The sequence below is a fragment of the Hyla sarda genome, chromosome 1 (assembly GCF_029499605.1).
Source record: "Hyla sarda isolate aHylSar1 chromosome 1, aHylSar1.hap1, whole genome shotgun sequence".
Taxonomy (NCBI): Eukaryota; Metazoa; Chordata; class Amphibia; order Anura; family Hylidae; genus Hyla; species Hyla sarda.
In genome coordinates this window covers 526,264,325-526,285,706 of record NC_079189.1, presented here as the reverse complement: position 1 = coordinate 526,285,706, position 21,382 = coordinate 526,264,325, and the positions used below count along the sequence as shown (strand labels likewise).

Genomic DNA, 21,382 nt, shown 5'->3' with positions numbered 1-21,382 from the left:
AGTAAAAGGTTTATACCACCTTACTCACTACTATACATAGTTTATTTCTATATATAACCACAAACCAGTATTGCGACTAATAATTAATACTAATCATCAATAGTAATCAACAATTCTAATCCTCAATAGTCATAAAATTGGCAAATGTGAATAATTAAGGAGGCGTATGCTTCTTTTTCACTGATTCATGATTTAAAACAAAAACACCAAAATTAACTCCTTTGTCCTGTAATTTGCACAACATTGTAAAACACTTCATGTACAAGGCAAACAAACACATTTGCATGCAGTGAAACATGTGCTCAGCACATTATGTTTACACCACAGTAATATAATAAAATGACTCGAAGACAGAGTAAAAACATGTTCCCTGTACTAAAAACTATACAAAAGAGAGCCTGTCGCTGAACATTCTCAGACTAACGTTCTTCATTCTGAAAGTTTATCACACCCATTGAACAATGCCTCCATTGCATTTCAGCACAAACAGAGCCTTGGCCTTAATGGCTGCAAGGGCCAATGTGGTCCTGGCCACAGCACTTGTGTGCCTAAAGGAGTCACAACACCGACCACATGGCGCCCTGCAGTCCATTAGGCTAGATGCCAATGACAGATGTACCCAATGACAGATGCCATACAGATCTAAAGTAGGAAGCAGAAATATCATGGGGAAGTCAGTCTCTCAGGATTCCCAATAAAAATAAAACAAACAGACTGTATTTAACACCACAGGAAAAAAGATAACATAAAATTGCAACTTTAAAAGGGAACCTGTGGCCAGTGAATGTGGAGTCCAATCTGTCAGAAAACTTATCATTTTTCATTTAAACCTCTACTCATTCTAGGCCTAGGAGTCCAGTGGGTGGTCAATCACTTATCAGGACTGCTCACTGGACTCTTAGGCTTGGTACACACTGTGGAATTTCTGGGCAGAATATCAGCCGGAAATCAAGTCGGCAGCACTAGGACCGTGTGGATTACATTGCCGTCCCCATAGATGGCAATGCATTTCTGAGCAGATCTCAAAAAAGAGCCACCCAGCAATGCATTGCAGTCTATGGGAGCAGCAATGCAGTCTGCTCGGTCCTAACGCTGCCAGCTTTATCTCTGGCAGAAATTCTGCCCAGAAATTCTGCAGTGTGAACCTAGCCTTAAGCCCATAACAAGCAGGATTTTTAAAGAAGTATCATAGGGTAAAAGTTATCTCCTATCCCTATAAGTTTAAGATTGCGGGTGGTCCGACCGCTGGGACCCCCAGCGTTCTCCTGTATGGTGCCCCGGCTCTCCCTTGGAGTAGTGCGTCACAACCCCCGCATGAAGCGGGGGGGTTGCCACACCCCTCCATATATCTCTATGGGAGAGCTGTTCGGCTATCTCTGGTACTCCCATAGAGATATATCAAGGGGGTGTGGCGGCCCCCGCTTCGTGCGGGGGTAGTGACGTGCCGCTCTCGGGGAGAGTGCATCCATTATGTTAGTCCAATCAGCACAGATATTCCTTACATTATGATGAACACTTCGCCAGCTCAATCAAAAGCAGCATATAGTCCTAAATCCTGCAGATTGTAGGATTATATACTGGAGATACTAAGGGGAGATATTTATCAAAACCTGTGCAGGGGAAAAGTGGTGCAGTTGCCCAAACCAATCAATCAGATCCCTTCTTTCATTTTTTCAGAGGCTTTTTTAAAAATGAAAGAAGCCATCTGATAGGTTGCTATGGGCAACTGCTCCCATTTTCCTCTAGACAATTTAGGATAAATCACTGCTTATAAGCGAAAGTAAGGCACCAACGTGACAGATCCCCGCACCATAACATTTTAGGACCATTTTTGTTAAACAGGCAGGAATGTTCACTATGCCCCATAATATTTACTAGAACATTTCACCACCAGATTCATTGTGAATTCTACTAACTTCATTAGTCCTTTTTGTAAAAACCAGTATCTATACAATTGGCAGTCATGACAATGCTTCTATGCACACAATGCAACACCAAATGTCAAATACTATGGATGATATGCAGTATGCAATGGTTATGTGCAGGGCGTCCCAAGTTTGGTGAAGAGCAGCACTCCAACCAATCTACTATAATCCCATGGTACACAACATCTTTAAGGCAGTGAAATAGTAGCAGTGAAAAGTGTCAGCCACTTACGTAATCATGAAAGGCCTTTGCTTCACTTGAATGTTCACAGGTTTCTCGTCTCTCTGGAGCAGCACAGTACAGATCCCAAAATACACTGAAAAAAACAGGGAAATAAGAACTAGGTTAAAACACATGTGCCATTTCACCTGCCCCAATACAGAGCCACAGGAGGACTGGCATGGCCCTCACCCCACTGATTTGGTATTTACCATATTCTCTTGGTTGGTAAAGATCCCGGTGACTGGGCCCCCACCGATTAGCAAGTTATTCCCTATCCTGTCAATAGGGGATAACTTGCTAAAGTGAAAATACCCCTTTAAGCCACCATAAACTGATTTGCTGCTCTAGAGCTGGAAAAGCTGAAGAACAACCCCAGATGGCAGTCAGAATGGTTTTCACCGTTTTACCATGCCCAACGCTGCCTTGTCTGGTGTCCCCATTGTCTGTCTCTGTCACAGCGCGCAGCAAGACAAAGTCCATGGAGTACGGGTGGGGCTGGCTGCGCTCTGTGCACGCTCCCGGCCGGTTTAACAGACTGCAGAGAGCGAGCACCAAGCGCGCAGAGTGCGACTCTGAGCCTCATTGGTTGAAGACTGAACGTGGGAGTTTGCCCATGATATGTGAGGGTAAGTATAGTGCTTGCCCATGGAAATTGCTCTTTTTAGGAGTGGAGGCCAGACAGACTGAGCAAGATAGCGTTGGACTTTTGGTGGCATATAATGATGCTAAACTCAATAAAAAGACATCGAAAGCATCAGTAAGAAACAGTGATTAACTTGAGGCTTTTGTTTGTTTTTAAGCCATTTTATTACAGGTATGCTTTATATTAGGTCTGTTTGAAAAACTAGAAAAAAAGAGGTCCTGTAATAAAAATATTCTGCATGTAATAGAAAATGCAGGATGACCTCAGTTTCCCAAGGGGTTTCAACGTCCATCTTGATTTTCCACTCTGTTGAATGAGGTCCAGATTTTTTTTTACCCTCTAGGATAGGACAGAAGCTGTAAAATGGCTACTAAAGCTGAGAAACTGAAATATTAATGACAATCTAGGCATCTAGACTGTTTGTTCTTTGCTTCTTGGAGCCGATGTGCTCAGACACACGCTGCTGAAGATGATTAATAGTAGTTCTTGCGAGTCTCTATAAAAGCTTTAGACATGCACTTATTGGTGGGTCTCCTGATTTTGGATCCAGGACAGATATGGCAATTAATGAGCATTGAGAAAAGTCATTACAGAAACTTTACATGTATGACTATGAATAAGGATAGGTAGGATAGGGGTGAGAGTTATCATCTTACTGGCTGCTTACTGCTCAGTTTTCTTATTGCAAGAAATGACTCCCTAGAATAGGGAAATTAAAGGGGTACTCCGGTGGAAATGCTTTTTGTTTTTTTTAAATCAACTGGTGCCAGAAAGTTAAACAGATTAGTTAAACTTCTATAAAAAAAAATCTTAATCCTTCCAGTACTTATTAGCTTCTGAATACTACAGAGGAAATTATTTTCTTTTTGGAACACAGTGCTCTCTGCTGACATCATGAGCACAGTGCTCTCTGCTGACATCTCTGTCCATTTTAGGAACTGTCCATAGCAGCATATGTTTGCTATGGGGATTTTCTCTTACTCTGGATAGTTCTTAAATTGGACAGAGGTGTCAGCAGAGAGCACTGTGGTCATGATGTCAGCAGGGAGCTCTGTGTTCCAAAAAGAAAATAATTTCCTCTATAGTATTCAGCAGCTAATAAGTACTGGAAAGATTAAGATTTTTTTTAATAGAAGTCATTTACAAATCTGTTTAACTTTCTGGCACCAGTTGTTAAAAATATATAAATAAATAAATACAATTTTCCACCAGAGTACCCCTTTAATCAGTCATCCTATGGACAGCTCTAACTCCCATAAACATGTGGCTTAATAAGTGTCCCCTAGAGAGTTCAAGGGAGTGATCGTATCAAAGAGGTCAATATACATATGGTCCCAAATAGCAATGCAACTTCAGACATGAGCATGTCTCCCGAGTCCCTACTACTCTCACAACAACTATAAAAAAAGAAGGGTCAAGTGAATAAGGATACTGATCCCTAGGATCAATGTGCTGGTTTAGCGTAAATAAGGGCCATTTTTGCAGAGTTCTCCATCTTTCTTACAGTGTTTCCCTGAAAATACACCCTACCCCGAAAATAGGCCCTAGCTGTATTATCAGGGTGGGCTACAAAATAAGACCTAGGCCAGTGGTCTTCAACCTGCAGACCTCCAGCTGTTGCAAAACTACAACTCCCAGCATGCCCGGACAGCCAATGGCTGTCCGGGCATGCTGGGAGTTTTAGTTTTGCAGCAGCTGGAGGTCCGCAGGTTGAAGACCACTGACATAGACAATGCCCGGGCTGCAAATATAAAAAAAAAAACTTTAACTTACCTTCGTCCTCCGTTCCCCCATTGCTAAGGAACCGGCCTTACTGTCCTCCGCCGTTATCGCTGCGGTCCTGGGGATGGGAACATCACAGATCCTTCAGCCTATCACCGGCCGCAGCGATGTCCCGCCTCGGCCGATAGGCTGAGCCCACTGTGATGTAAGAAGCCGGCCGGCTTCTTACATGACAGTCGGCTCAGCCTATCATCGGCCGAGGCGGGACATCGCTGAGGCCGGTGATAGGCTGAAGGCTCTGTGACGTTTGTTTTTTAATAAACTATTTGCAGCCCGGGCACAGGAATAGATACAGCACAGCGGCTGATAATTATTTGGGGGGGAGAGAAGCTGCGCTTGCGGGTGACAAACAATTATTACCCCGATGTGGGGTGCTGGGCTAATAAACCTGGCGGGGGGGGGGGGGGTTACATAGGGGGGCAGAGCTGCACCCATCACATGATAATAATGGGGGGGGGGGGGGTGAATACCGTGGAGCCTACATGTTGTTTAATGCACATACCGTACTGTAAATAAGCCCTACCCTGAAAATAAGCCCTAGTGTGTTTTTTGTGGCTAAAAGTAATATAAGACCCGGTCCTATTTTCCCAGAAACACGGTATGTATAGGGATCTTGAGCAGTATACTCCTCTCTATAAGTTAAAATACAGAAAGACGGGTTATCTTTACAGGACAACCTCTTTAGTAAAAATGATTACTTTCTATGAACAATTACATAGTAGTTCATATTTTAACTTTAAAATTATTTTCAAGGGGTTCCAATGGATTATGGTGTGAAGAACAAAGAATAAGGCAAATGGTAAAAAAGTAAACCCAATCGAAAAGACATTAACTTACCACCACCAAGAGTGTAGGAATCCTGGGGGCTCGCCCAAAGTGATATTTTTCTCCCATCTTATCTGGAATAAAATATATATATATATAAATAAATAAAATAAAATAAATGTAGGTGTTCTATTCAAATGCCAACACTTGGGTATGGAGAAGAAAAGTCACCATCGCTTGAATGTGACACCGAGGGTGGAATCAGACATGACAGGGGGAGATATTATATAATCTATAAATATATATATATATATATATATATATATATATATATATATATATATATATATATATAGATTATATATATATATAACTAATCATCATGCACCAATACTAGATCAAGCAGCTCAGATAAGGTAATAAAGAAAACGGCCTTCTCAGGCTCGATCATGATTTTTTACTCCATATAAGAAATACTTTTGGCGGCTCTTAAGCCAACTGGCTACATGTCACTACATTTGAGGGCCTGAGACAACCATAATTCTCTTCTGTAATTAGGACCAGAACCAAATGGCTGGTGAATGAATGGATAAGACTGCGCGGCATCACTGCGAAACCACATGAAAATAGAGTAACACAACATGTACTAATTTAGCCCCCGTATCCAGCCAACACATCTGTAGCCAAAGCTGACTAACATGACTGCATGACTCTTGGACGGGTACATTACTAAACAACGGCTAGGATGTGATCTGGTACTGAACAGATGTATAGTGCAGGCTGTAAAGGCATCTAGCATCTAAACTAGTACAGTCCATAATTATGAGAAAGCCAAGCAATAACACAGAAGTCAAATTCATATCAATAAACAGAGTTATTGTTCCTGGGCCATTCTTAAATCCAAAACTGTCCATCACGTTTATTCCAGAAGAAACAAAACAACCATCCTGGCGGCATATAGCCAGGGTAGTCTGTTCTGAGAAACATTAAAAAGGAATGGGTCATATTTGTTCATTCATTTCACTTAATCGTATACTGATGCTTATTTGTTTTCTAGGTTTTTAAATTTTCTTACGAATTGTGATTATTCTATTTTCAATACATGCTATAGGTGCAGCCATCTTGTCTGAGCTGCTCTTAAAAGGGGTATATCCATCTTTGTAAGAAATGGCTTTTCGCACCCTTTTTAGCTGCTGGAGGTGGGTGAGGATCCAAGATTAGCCACGTTAGGGTCTATTCACATGGCAGAATTTCTTCAGGGTGGGTTCACACTGAGCAAATCCAGAGGAATTCGCACTAAAAAATGTACGTGCCGAAAAAAGAATTTTCTTTTCGCGGGGGGAATTTGCGTGGAATTCGCAAGCGGAAATGGGGGAGAAAGAAGTGAAGGGTTTTTCAGCCATTTCCGTGCGAATTCAGCGTAAATACTGTGCAAATTCCGCACAAAGTCCAACGATGTTGGGCGGAATGTTTTTTTTTTACCATTGACTTCTATTGATTTCTGCTAGCGGATTCCGGTTGAAGAATGAACATGCTCATTCTTCAAGCGGAACGGAATTCAGGGTCGGAATTCCGCAAGCAGAATTTCCGCAGTGTGAACAGGACAGCGGAAAAAACATTAAAGTCAATGGGCAGAGGAGATGTGCATTAATTTGGAGCAGAGAATTCAGGAGGAATTACTCGAGTAAATTCCTCTTGAATTACTCAGTGTGAACGCACCCTCAGGCGGAATTCAACTTGAGGAATTCCTCCTCAAGTGAAAGCCCAAAACACTTCCGCTTGGATTCCGCACCAATTGAATTGGATGAGCAGAAATTCTGCACTGTGAATATACCCTTAGCGGTCCAATAAAATTTGTTAAAAATCCCATTAAAATTGCAGCATTCCAACGTCCAACTGAATAGATAGGTGACTACCCGCCATGTTTGCTGCTCCCTCTATTCAAGTCTATAGGGGTTTTATAAAACAGCCAAGCAACCTATGCTTCAACAATAGCTCTTCGAGTTAACCGGATAACAACCTATGCTTCAACAATAGCTCTTCGAGTTAACCGGATAACAACCTATGCTTCAACAATAGCTCTTCGAGTTAACCGGATAACAACCTATGCTTCAACAATAGCTCTTCGAGTTAACCGGACAACAACCTATGCTTCAACAATAGCTCTTCGAGTTAACCGGATAACAACCTATGCTTCAACAATAGCTCTTCGAGTTAACCGGATAACAACCTATGCTTCAACAATAGCTCTTCGAGTTAACCGGATAACAACCTATGCTTCAACAATAGCTCTTCGAGTTAACCGGATAACAACCTATGCTTCAACAATAGCTCTTCGAGTTAACCGGATAACAACCTATGCTTCAACAATAGCTCTTCGAGTTAACCGGATAAAGCCAACGACATCCAAGGCCACCTCTCCATATAAGCTCAACTTGGACATCACTAAGTGGATCATGAATCAGGAAACCCTGTTCTTCGGTTGCCTAGTAAATGGCACCTTATGGGAAAAAACTAGGACGCTTAGGTCAGAAAGATGTACTAGATGACAGGTATCGAGCTGAGGTGCCGACTGTTGTGAAGAATGGCTTTTTATTCACAAATTACATCCAAGCCTCAATACATCCCAAGAGTTATAACCAATAAGTGTCAGCTCACCGCATTTATACAAGCGAATAACCAAGTCTCCCAATGAAAAACAATAGTGAAATTCTATAAATCTAAAATCTAGCAATTTGCCCAGACACCTCAAAGCATATATTAACAATATACAACAGACCTCTATAGTAAGTGTTTTATGAGGTTATGAAATCTCTCTTTATTGAACACATTTACAAGCCTCGAAACAGCCAGAAAAGATTTTGTTCTGTATTCAAAAAGAGAAAGCAAGATAAATCACCCAGGGCCTGTCAATGCGGCAATACTCTTTACAGTAAACTCTGTATGGGGAAAGTGTTCCAATCATACAGCCATGACTTAATAGGTTAGATGGCTAAAAAGATACTCGAACATCCTGAGTAGGAGGTTATGAAAATAAAACAAAGACGGCATCTACTATGACGAGTCACTGGGGAGGTAAGCCCCGTTCCGAGAAGCACACACAAGGTATACAAAAAAGACTTACTAAGATATCATCATTTGGAGATAGGTGCAGGCCCCAAAAAGGAGACCAGCACCTATCGTGTGGCTATTCCATAACTGTCTAAGAGGAGGATACCCCTAGATCCGTTAGAATTAGAATTCCAATACAAATTGGAATAATGCAATACAGTGGTCCCTCAAGTTACAATATTAATTGGTTCCAGGACGACCATTGTATGTTGAGACCATAACTCTATGGAAACCTGGTAATTGGTTCTGAAGCCACCAAAATGTCATCCAAAAATAGGAAAAAGTGAGAATTAAAGAAAAATAAGTAGATAACTAATATAGATAAAGCAAATCCTTACATATAAAAGTAATAAAGATCTGCTGGGAGCTGTAATCACTGTCTATGTCAGCGTTTTCCAACAAGGGTGCCCCCAGCTGTTGCAAAACTACAACTCCCAGCAAGCCCGGACAGCCAAAGGCTGTCCGGGCATGCTGGGAGTTGTAGTTTTGCAACAGCTGGAGGCACCCTTGTTGGGAGACGCTGGTCTATGTAGAGGACAGGAGCTTCTTCAGGGTCCTGTACAGTACACGCAATGTCCTAAAAATGTAAAATGGAGCCGCCCTCACCTGGTGTCCAGAGGAGCAGCTAACCCTGCACAGATAAAGAGTAGTACAGAACATGTAATACCTCCCTGTATTGTAGGGGGTGCTACCAGACACCAGTCAGTGCATGCACTTCAGTAATACAGGTAAAGAGTACAGAACATGTAATACCTCCCTGTATTGTAGGGGGCACTACCAGACGCTGCAGGAATACAGGGGTTTTACCAGTGAATGCCCATTCTGATTGGTCGGTTCTTCCAGCCATTGACACGTTTTGCAGATCTGGACTGTCTGTAGCATTGTATGTTGAGTCTGGTTTCAAGTTAAAATGGTCCAGAAAAGACCATTGCATGTTGAAACTATTGTATGTTGAGGCCATTGTAAGTTGAGGGATCACTGTATATTATACACGTATAAACTAAAATTGCTGTAGCTATATAACTGTTGCAAAACTACAACACACAGCACGTAATGTCAGCCTTCTGCAACAGCTGGAGAGCCACAGTTTGGGGATCACTAGTGTAGACTATTTTTTGGCCTACTGTAAGAATCCTCACATGGTTAAATTGTATATCTGATCTCAGCCTTCTATGCAAAGAATACAGATGATCTGTCAGCATACCTGAGATGTCTGTCATAGAAGATATTGGAATTACTTCTATAATACCAATACTGATGCAACTTTTCATAGAAATGTGTGTTCTGAGGCCCCTCTTCTATGACTATTAAAGAGGTACTCCACTGGGAAATTTTTTTTTTTTTTTTTTTTAAATCAACTGATGATAGAAAGTTAAAAAGATTTGTAAATTACTTTTATTAAAAAAGCTTAATCCTTCTAGTACTTCTAAGCTTCTGTATGCTCCGCAAGAAGTTCTTTACTTTTTGAATTTCCATTTCTGTCTGACCACACTGCTCTCTGCTGACACCGCTGTCCATTTCAGGAACTGTCCAGAGCAGGAGAGGTTTGCCATGGGGATTTGCTCCTACTCTGGACAGTTCCTTAAATGGACAGAGGTGTCAGCAGAGAGCACTGTGGTCAGACAAAGTTCTAAAAGACTGGAAGGATTAAGAATTTTTAATAGAAGTAATTTACAAATTTGTTTAACTTTCTGGCACCAGTTTATTTTAACAAAAATGTTTTCCAGCGGAGTACCCAACCCCTTAAGGGCCAAGGGCATACCTGTACGCCCTGAGTCCGGCCCCGCGTCATAGCGGGTCGGGCCCGGCCTCTAACAATGGCGGGGACCCGTGGCTAATAGCTATTAACCCTTTAGACGCGGCGGTCAAAGTTGATCACTGCGTCTAAAGTGAAACTAAACTACCCCCGGTTTAGAAATCTCGGCATCCCGAACAGCTGTAGGACAGCAGGAGAGTCCCCTTACCTGCCGAATGACCGAATGACCGCTCGGTGCCTGAGATCCAGGCATGAGCAGTCAAAGCAGCAGAATCATTGATCAATGGTTTCCTATGCGAAACCATTGATCAATGTAAAAGATCAGTGTGTGCAGTGTTATAGTCCCCTACGGGAGCTATAACATTGCAAAATAAAAGTTTATGAAGATCATTTAACCCCTTCCCTAATAAAAGTTTGAATTTCCCATTAAAAAAAAAAAAAAAAAAAACAGTGTAAATAAAAATAAACATATGTTGTATCGCCGCATGCAGAAATGTCCAAATTATAAAAATATATTGTTAATTAAGCTGCACAGTCAATGGCGTACGCGCAAAGAAATTCCAAAATCCAAAATAATGTATTTTTGGTCACTTTTTATATAATAAAAAAATGAATAAAAAGTGATCAAAAAGTCTCATCAAAACAAAGATGGTACAGGTAAAAACGTCAGATCACGGCACGAAAAAAATTAGCCCTCATACTGCCCGATACGCAGAAAAATTAAAAAGTTATAGGGGTCAGAAGATGACAATTTTAAACGTATAAATTTTCCTGCATGTAGTTATGATTTTTTCCAGACGTACGACAAAATCAAACCTATATAAGTAGGGTATCATTTTAACCGTATGGACCTACAGAATAAAGAGAAGGTGTCATTTTTAGGAAAATTTACTGCGTAGAAACGGAAGCCCCCAAAAGTTACAAAAGGGTGTTTTTTCTTAAATTTCTTCCGTTTCGTCAGATTTTTGGGTAAAATGACTGATGTTATTACAAAGTAGAATTGGTGGTGCAAAATAAATAAATAAAAAAAAGCCATCATATTGATTTTTAGGTGCAAAATTTAAAGAATTATGATTTTTTTTTTAAAGGTAGGGAGGAAAAAATGAAAGTGCAAAAACGGAAAAAAAAAAAAAACTTATATCAACTGGCTCTAGAAAGTTAAAGGAGTGGTCCGGTAGTGAACAAGTGGTGAACAACGTATCCCCTAAGGATAGGGGATAAGTTGCAGATCGCGGGGGGTCCGACCGCTGGGGCCCCCCGTGATCTCCTGTACGGGGCCCCGGCAGCTTGCGCGAAGGGGGCGTGTCGACCCCCGCACGAAGCGGCGGCTGACACGTCCCCTCAATACAACTCTATGGCAGAGCCGGAGCGCTGCCTTCGGCAATCTCCGGCTCTGCCATAGCGATGTATTGGGTCGACACCCGCTATCTGGCCGGAGAGCCTGGCCCCCGTACAGAGAGATCACAGGGGGCCCCAGAGGTCGGTCCCCCTGCGATCTCAAATTTATCACCTATCCTTAGGATAGGGGATAAGTTTTTCACCACTGGACTACCCCTTTAAACAGATTTGTAAATTACTGCTATTAAAAAATCCTAATCCTTCCAGTACTTATCAGCTGCCTAAGTTGATCTTTTCTGTCTGACCACAGTGCTCTCTGCTGACACCTTTGTCTGTCTAAGGAACTGTCCAGAGTAGAAGCAAATCCCCATAGCAAACCTATCCAGGCAGAGGTGTCAGCAGAGAGAACTGTTGTCAGACAGAAAACAACAACTCAGCTTCAGCAGCTGATAAGTACTGGAAGGATTAAGATTTTTTAATAGAAGCAATTTAAAATCTGTTTAACTTTCTGGAGCCAGTTGATATGAAAAACATTTTTTTTCTCATGGAATACCCCTTTCAAATGAATTTATTAATTGGAAGCTGTGTGTTAATATTTTCCTTGTCCAAACAGTCATAACCTTACCAGACTATGTAGGGCAGAGTTTGCCAAGCAGTGTGCCTCCAGCTGTTAAAAAACCACAACTCCCAGCATTCCCGGACAGCATTCGGCTGTCCGGGCATGCTGGGAGTTGTAGTTTTGCAACAGCTAGAGGCACCCTGCTTGGGAAACACTGATGTAGAGATACACCTCGCTGACAAAGAGAGGTATCGCCAAATTGTTACATTTATTATAATTCACATTTCAGGATAAAATAATTACTAATTAAATTAATTTTCTTCAACTGTTATTTTTGTTAATTTATTCATGTTCCAGGAGGAATAACATGATGCACAGGTCTAAGAAAAGATGTTGGGTTCACACTTGCGTCAGAGCTCTGTTCAGAGAGTCCCCTTTATTATTTTGCAGCATCTGACCAGACAAGTAGTTTCTTTCCAGAAATATCCTGCACAATAAATGGGCAACAAACCTAAAATTTAAGTCAATGAAATTTCTCAGGATTCCTTGTTCAACTGACTGCCCAACGCCATTTTATTGTGCCAAGCGGAGTTTGCAACAGAAGCTCCGAACAGAGCCCTGACGCAAGTGTGAACCCAGTCTTATACAATTCCTGTATAAATTTTCAATTCCAAAACCGTATGGAACCGTATTGAAAACCGTATGCATTGACTCTCCATTGAAAACCATATGCATTGACTCTCCATTGAAAACCATATGCATTGACTCTCCATTGAAAACCATATGCATTGACTCTCCATTGAAAACCATATGCATTGACCCTCCATTGAAAACCGTATGCATTGACCCTCCATTGAAAACCGTATGCATTGACTCTCCATTGAAAACCATATGCATTGACTCTCCATTGAAAACCATATGCATTGACTCTCCATTGAAAACCATATGCATTGACTCTCCATTGAAAACCATATGCATTGACTCTCCATTGAAAACCATATGCATTGACTCTCCATTGAAAACCATATGCATTGACCCTCCATTGAAAACCGTATGCATTGACCCTCCATTGAAAACCGTATGCATTGACTCTCCATTGAAAACCGTATGCATTGACTCTCCACTGAAAACCGTATGCATTGACTCTCCACTGAAAACCGTATGCATTGACTCTCCACTGAAAACCGTATGCATTGACTCTCCACTGAAAACCGTATGCATTGACTCTCCACTGAAAACCGTATGCATTGACTCTGCATTGAAAACCATATGCATTGACTCTCCATTGAAAACCATATGCATTGACTCTCCATTGAAAACCATATGCATTGACTCTCCATTGAAAACCATATGCATTGACTTTCCATTGAAAACCGTATTCCTAACGATGCATCCGGCTGTGTCCGTTTTGCATCTTGTACAGTTTTGTCCGTCTTTTTTACCGTATCCAAAGCCGTAACCTACTACGGTTTTTGGTCCAGGTGAAAAACCGTATACGTTTTTTTTTTTTTTTCAATGGGAACCATACAGAACCATAAGTGCATACGGTTCCATCCGGTTTGCACCATACGTTTTTTGACTTTGCACATGCAAGTGAAACTTTATTCATAATAGAGTGAAAAGTTAAAAAGGTATACCGTATATACTCGAGTATAAGCCGACCCGAGTATAAGCCGAGACCCCTAATTTCAACCCAAAATCCCAGGAAAAGTTATTGACTCGAGTATAAGCCTAGGGTGGGAAATACCTCATCCCCCCCTGTCATCATCCAGACCCGTCATTAACATCCTCATCATCATCCCCTTGTCATCATCCCACACATCCCCCCTTCATCATCCCCTTATCATCCCACACATCCCCCCTTCATCATCCCCTTATCATCCCACACATCCCCCCTTCATCATCCCCTTGTCATCATCCCACACATCCCCCCTTCATCATCCCCTTATCATCCCGCACATCCCCCCTTCATCATCCCCTTATCATCCCACACATCCCCCCTTCATCATCCCCTTGTCATCATCCCACACATCCCCCCTTCATCATCCCCTTATCATCCAGCACATCCCCCCTTCATCATCCCCTTATCATCCCGCACATCCCCCCTTCATCATCCCCTTATCATCCCACACCCCCCCCCCCCTTCATCATCCCCACCCCCCTTCATCATCCCCCCCCCCCCTTCATCATCCTCTTCTCATCATTCGCCCTCAGTGGTCTTCAACCTGCGGACCTCCAGAGGTTTCAAAACTACAACTCCCAGCAAGCCCGGGCAGCCATCGGCTGTCCGGGCTTCCTGGGAGTTGTAGTTTTGAAACCTCCGGAGGTCCGCAGGTTGAAGACCACTGCGGCCTTCAACATCATCCAGCCCCCTCTCACCCCCTTTAGTTCCGAGTACTCACCTCCGCTCGGCGCTGGTCCGGTCCTGCAGGGCTGTCCGGTGAGGAGGTGGTCCGGTGAGGAGGTGGTCCGGGCTGCTATCTTCACCGGGGGCGCCTCTTCTCCGCGCTTCCGGCCCGGAATAGAGGCGTTGCCTTGACAATGACGCAGAAGTACGTTGGCAATGAACGCACCTCTGCGTCGTTGTCACGGCAACGTGACTATTCTGAGGCCGGGCCCGAAGCGCTTAGAAGAGGCGCCCCCGGTGAAGATAGCAGCCCGGAACCACTATGCCACCGGACCACCTCCTCTCCGGACAGCCCTGCAGGACCGGACCAGCGCCGAGCGGAGGTGAGTACTCAGAACTAAAGGGGGTGAGAGGGGGCTGGATGATGTTGAAGGCCGCAGTGGTCTTCAACCTGCGGACCTCCGGAGGTTTCAAAACTACAACTCCCAGCAAGCCCGGACAGCCGATGGCTGCCCGGGCTTGCTGGGAGTTGTAGTTTTGAAACCTCTGGAGGTCCGCAGGTTGAAGACCACTGCGGGTGGGGGAGTTCACTCGAGTATAAGCCGAGGGGGGTGTTTTCAGCACGAAAAATCGTGCTGAAAAACTCGGCTTATACTCGAGTATATACGGTACTTTTTTTTTTTTTTTTTTCTTAAAAAATGAATAAAAAAAAAACGGACATCATTTTTCAAACCGTATATGGTTAAAATTTGTACACGCGTTTTGATACAGTTTAGTCCGGTTTTAAGGAATCTGTTTTTATCAAAAACCTGATACGGGAATTGTATTGCAAAAAAAGTGGTGTGAACCCAGCCTAACAATGACATTTTGCCTGTAATTTACTAAAAACAGACAGTTACATATTTAGTACAGTTGAAAACAGACACATGTCCATCAAGGAGGTGAAGGGAAGGGGTATGGGTGAATGAAGGGGGAGGTATTCTATAGCTATTTAGGCATTAATGTTATTTTGCTCTAGAAATTTATTTAATGTTTTACCCACAACTAATCCTGCTGTTTTTGTGACACTTTCACTGCCATTTATTTCCCCATTGTACCAACTTCTTCAACATCTCCCCCTCCCCCACCTACCTTTCTATATACTACTCACATTAATCATAATTTCACTACTTTGTATCAAGGATACTGATTAAGAGTATTCTGCAATGTGGAGAACGCTAACCAACTGCTACTTAAAGTTGTGCGTGGTGACAAGTCTTTAAAGTATACAGACAACCTAGAAGAAAGGTGCTTCATAGGAGCACGGAGCAGTGAGTTGAAGGGGTTATCCCCCATAAGTTGATTTAAGTAGTAAGTACACACCTGCCAGGCTATATTTTTGTGAACTAGGTATTTCCTGTTGGAGTTCGATCTCTTAAACTACACATCCCAAAGTTCCATGCTTGCAAGTGTGAAGTTACACCCCTCCCACACATCAGCCACCCCACCCACTGCAGCACAAGTAAGCTCAAAAGATCAGTGTTTTCTAATCAGGGTGCCTTCAGCTGTTGCAAAATTATCTCTCTCCCACCCAGCGGTCACTCCACCCATTGAAGCAGGACAGGCTGCCTTTGCCCAACTGACTAGTGATGCCAGGTCTCTGTGGACTGCAACCTGGGAAATCCCGAGACCCAAGTAATTTTGTATGCTGTTAAAAATAAATCTATCCGGAGAGGGATGCAACATTGGGGGATTCCTGTTCCATATTCACTCTACAACTGAAATAACCCTTTAATACTAGAACTTTGGAGAGGTGCCGTATTCCAATGCGCTGTACATGCCTGCCATACGAGACTAAAGTACACTGACAAACATATGCTGGAAGGACACTATTTTAACAAGCTCCTCCGGCAGTAATTGCTTATCTCTTCGAGAGAAAAAAAAAGGATCAGGTAGCTGAAATTCAACATGTCTTCAACATCAACGATCCTCCGACAGGATCAACATCTGGCAGAGCAGAGTCAAAAGGTCCATATACTTCCCATAGTCAGCGTGCAGAAATGGTGGGTTTGGCCAAACACACGTCTAAGGTTTATGGATGGGGATCTCAAGCAGAGACGCTTACTTTTGTACATGTAACTGTGAGGAAATGTTTAAAGGGGTACTCCGGTGAAAAACTTTTTTTTTTTTTGTGTAAATCAACTGGTGCCAGAAAGTTAAACAGATTTGTAAATTACTTCTATTAAAAAAATCTTAATCCTTCCAGTATTTATTAGCTGCTGAATACTACAGCGGAAATTCTTTTCTTTTTGAAACAGAGAGCTGTCTGCTGACATCATGAGCACAGTGCTCTCTGCTGACATCTCTGTCCATTTTTGGAACTGTCCAGAACAGCATATGTTTGCTACGGGGATTTCCTTTTACCCTGGACTGTTCCTAAAATGGACCGAGATGTCAGCAGAGAGCACTGTGCTCATGATGTCAGCAGACAGCTCTGTGTTTCAAACGGAAAAGAATTTCCACTGTAGTATTCAGCAGCAGTTAATCTAAGGATTAAGATTTTTTAATAGAAGTAATTTACAAATCTGTAGCGTATAGATGAGTAGTTCGGCACTGCTAATTTCTGAACCTGAGGGCGGGTGGACACTAAGTCGCTGTAGCGGAGTGGGGATACGGTGGTGCTCGGACTCATGTAGAATATACCATCAGTGCATGAGAAGACAAAGAAAAGTCGGCACTCACCGGGTTTCCAATTCAGCAGATTTTATTGCACGTTGCTCACAGCCGTAATACAATTCTCGGGGAGACGACGGATGGTACAAGGGGGGTACCACAGAGAGGCGACACCTGTGTTTCGCACTTAGTAGTGCTTCAACGGCCCCGTTGAAGCACTACTAATTGCGAAACACAGGTGTCGCCTCTCTGTGGTACCCCCCTTGTACCATCCGTCGTCTCCCCAAGAATTGTATTACGGCTGTGAGCAACGTGCAATAAAATCTGCTGAATTGGAAACCCGGTGAGTGCCGACTTTTCTTTGTCTTCTCATGCACTAATTTACAAATCTGTTTAACTTTCTGGCACCAGTTGATTTAAAAAAAAAAAACGTTTTTTCAAATCCTTACTAAGATAATAAACATGCATCTTGTTCCCTTTTCTGACAATCGTCCTCATGTTAGAAACCATTCACAGGATCATGTTGGGCGCCACCATTCTACGAACCCTTTATAAATAATAGAGAGCCGCTCTATACCATAGGCATTTGTTTAATGGCACTTTAAAATTCCTCTGTACTTAAAGTGTGAAATAGATCGTACCGCTGCCCACAAAGTGCTGCCTGCTTATGAATATGGACAAGAGATAGTGACATAAACGCACAGGGAAGATAATAAAGCGCGGATTATTGTAGGCGGCACGGATGATTATTCAACCTCACTGTTAATAACTCAAAACACTTTTCCCAACGTATGTATTTCCAGCACTAAATGCTCTCTTGTAGAACACAGACCTCCATGTGCTCTCCCATGGGCTGTCCCATCTGCCATGAAGCAGTAAAAGCAAGATGTAAGCAAAAGCCAAAGATGCATGCTAAAATGACCTGGCTAGGAAAACATCAGCATGTCAGAGGGAGAAATGAAAGAACAAAGCATTTAGACAAATATATATCTCAATGGCCTCAACATACAATAGTTTCAACATACAATAGTATTTTCTAGAAGCTGTGGAGAAGATCTTCAGCTCTCCTCCTACGTCCTACTGCGCACGGACTGGTACGGACCGTACCCAAGTGCAATAGTGAAGAGACTGATGTCCGGCGCTGTTCCCGTTTGTAACTAGAATTCTTTATTCAAGCATATACACCATAGGTACAGGGTAGTCACAGGTGACGCGTTTCAGCCCACAAAGGGGCCTTAGTCATACTGAAACGCGTCACCTGTGACTACCCTGTCTTCTGTACCTATGGTGTATATGCTTGAATAAAGAATTCTAATTACAAACGGGAACAGCGCTGGACATCAGTTTCTTCAATAGTCTTTTCTGGACCATTGTAACTTGAAACCAGACTCAACATACAATACTATGGACAGTCCAGATCTGCAAAACATGTCAATAGCTGGAAGAACCGACCAGTCAGAATGGACATTTCGCTGGTAAAACCCCTGTATTACTGAAGTGTATGCACTGACTGGTGTCTGGTAGCGCCCCCTACAGTACAGGGAGGTATTACATGTTCTGTACTCTTTACCTGTACCAGGGTTACCTGCTCCTTTGAACACCAGGTGAGGGCGGCTCCATGTTACTTTTTTAGGACACTGTGTATACTGTACAGGACCCCGAAGAAGCTCCTGTCCTCTACACAGACCAGTGCTTCCCAAGCAGGGTGCCCCCAGCTGTTGCAAAACTACAACTTCCAGCATGCCCGAACAGCCTTTGGCTGTCCGGGCATGCTGGGAGTTGTAATTTTGCAACAGCTGGAGGCACCTTGCTTGGGAAACACTGACATAGACAGTTACTTACAGCTCCCAGCAGATCTTTCTTACTTTTATATACCGTATATACCAGAGTATAAGCCGAGACCCCCAATTTCAACCCAAAATCCCAGGAAAAGTTATTGACTCGAGTATAAGCCTAGGGTGGGAAATACATCATCCCCCCCTGTCATCATCCAGACCCCCGTCATTAACATCCTCATCATCATCACCGCCTGTCATCATCCAGACCCTCATCATCATCACCTGTCATCATCCCACACCCCCCCTTCATCATCCCCACCCCCCTTCATCATCATCCCACACACCCCCCCTTCATCATCCCCACCCCCCTTCATCATCCTCTTGTCATCATCCCACACCCCCCCCTTCATCATCCTCTTGTCATCATCCGCCCGCAGTGGTCTTCAACCTGCGGACCTCCAGAGGTTTCAAAACTACAACTCCCAGCAAGCCCGGGCAGCCATCGGCTGTCCGAGCTTGCTGGGAGTTGTAGTTTTGAAACCTCCGGAGGTCCGCAGGTTGAAGACCACTGCGGCCTTCGACATCATCCAGCCCCCTCTCGCCCCCCTTTAGTTCTGTACAGTACTCACCTCCGCTCGGCGCTGGTCCGGTCCTGCAGGACTGTCCGGTGAGGAGGTGGTCCGGTGGCATAGTGGTTCCGGGCTGCTATCTTCACTGGGGGCGCCTCTTCTCCGCGCTTCCGGCCCGGAATAGAGGCGTTGCCTTGACAATGACGCAGAAGTACGTTGGCAATTACTATTCTGGGGCCGGGCCCGAAGCGCTTAGAAGAGGCCTCCCCGGTGAAGATAGCACCCCGGAACCACTATCCCACCGGACCACCTCCTCTCCGGACAGTCCTGCAGCACCGGACCAGCGCCGAGCGGAGGTGAGTACTGTACAGAACTAAAGGGGGTGAGAGGGGGCTGGATGATGTCGAAGGCCGCAGTGGCCTTCAACCTGCGGACCTCCGGAGGTTTCAAAGCTACAACTCCCAGCAAGCCCGGACAGCCGATGGCTGCCCGGGCTTGCTGGGAGTTGTAGTTTTGAATCCTCTGGAGGTCCGTAGGTTGAAGACCACTGCGGGTGGAGAGTTCACTCGAGTATAAGCCGAGGGGGTGTTTTCAGCACGAAAAAGTGCTGAAAAACTCGGCTTATACTCGAGTATATACGGTATAAGGATTTGCTTTATCTATATTAGTTATCTACTTATTTTTCTTTAATCCTCACTTTTTCCTATTTTGGGCCTTTAGAACCAATTACCAGGTTTCCATTGAGTTCTGGTCTCAACATACAATGGTTTCAACTAGAGATGAGCGAACTTACAGTAAATTCGATTCGTCACAAACATCTCGGCTCGGCAGTTGATGACTTTTCCTGCATAAATTAGTTCAGCTTCCAGGTGCTCCGGTGGGCTAGGAAAAGGTGGATACAGTCCTAGGAAAGTCTCCTAGGACTGTATCCACCTTTTCAAGCCCACCGGAGCACCTGAAAGCTGAACTAATTTATGCAGGAAAAGTCATCAACTGCCGAGCCGAGAAGTTTATGACGAATCGAATTTACTGTAAGTTCGCTCATCTCTAGTTTCAACATACAATGGTCGTCCTGGAACCGATTAATATTGTAACTTGAGGGACCGCTATATATGTGTGTGTGTGTATGTGTATGTATGTATATTATATATATATATATATATATATATATATACACAGTGGTCCCTCAACATATGATATAAATTGGTTCCAGGAGAACCATCATATGTTGAAACCATCATATGTCGAGTACATATGTCTATGTAAAAATGGTAATTGGTTCTGGGGCCTCGGAACCATTGTATGTTGAATACATATCTCTATGGGAAACTGCTAATTGGTTCTGGGATGACCATTGTATGTGGAGTGTATGGGGAGTGTTTAACAAACCAGGGTGCCTCCAGCTGTTGCACAACTACAACTCCCAGCATGCATGTACAGCCATTGACTGTCTGGGCATGCTGAGAGTTATAGTTTTGCAACAGCTGGAGGCACACTGATAGGGAAACATTGATGTATGGGGTGTATTGTGTGTATATGTATTGTATGTGATGTGTGACATCGCATACAGTATTGTACAGTTCTTTAAATACCTTCAGGGGGGACAGAAAGTCCTCCATTACCATCCTGCTGACTATAGCTCTATAGGAAAGGAAGGGGAGCAGCTCATTGGATGCCTGCAGCAAGATGCACAAGGCTATTGGCTATGGCTGCACTGGGGGGGCAGGGCTTACATGGAGCTCACAGTGGAAGCCTGTATGAGTTAGCAGGACAGCATGTGAGTAACAGGAGGCAGAACGGGGCACACGGGGAACATTAAACAACTATCTGTCAGTTGCTGAAGTTGTCAGCGCTGTCAGATAGCTGTTTGTACGATGGCCCCGACACACAGCAGCATCATATGTCGATGCTGCCATCAACATACAATGGGCTCT

General features: G+C 43.5%; 1 protein-coding gene across 4 annotated transcripts in view; it reads right to left on the bottom strand.

The window, feature by feature from the left end:
• The window catches only part of SSBP2 (single stranded DNA binding protein 2), a 214,851-nt gene that overhangs the window by 124,828 nt on the left and 68,641 nt on the right, over nt 1–21,382 (bottom strand). For all 4 annotated transcript variants that reach the window (XM_056539123.1, XM_056539132.1, XM_056539142.1 and 1 more), the window contains exons 3-4: nt 5,411–5,472; nt 2,158–2,242 (exon numbers count right to left, since the gene is read on the bottom strand). In XM_056539123.1, the coding sequence (XP_056395098.1) occupies nt 2,158–2,242; nt 5,411–5,472 (147 nt within the window). The remainder of the gene's footprint in view (nt 1–2,157; nt 2,243–5,410; nt 5,473–21,382) is intronic.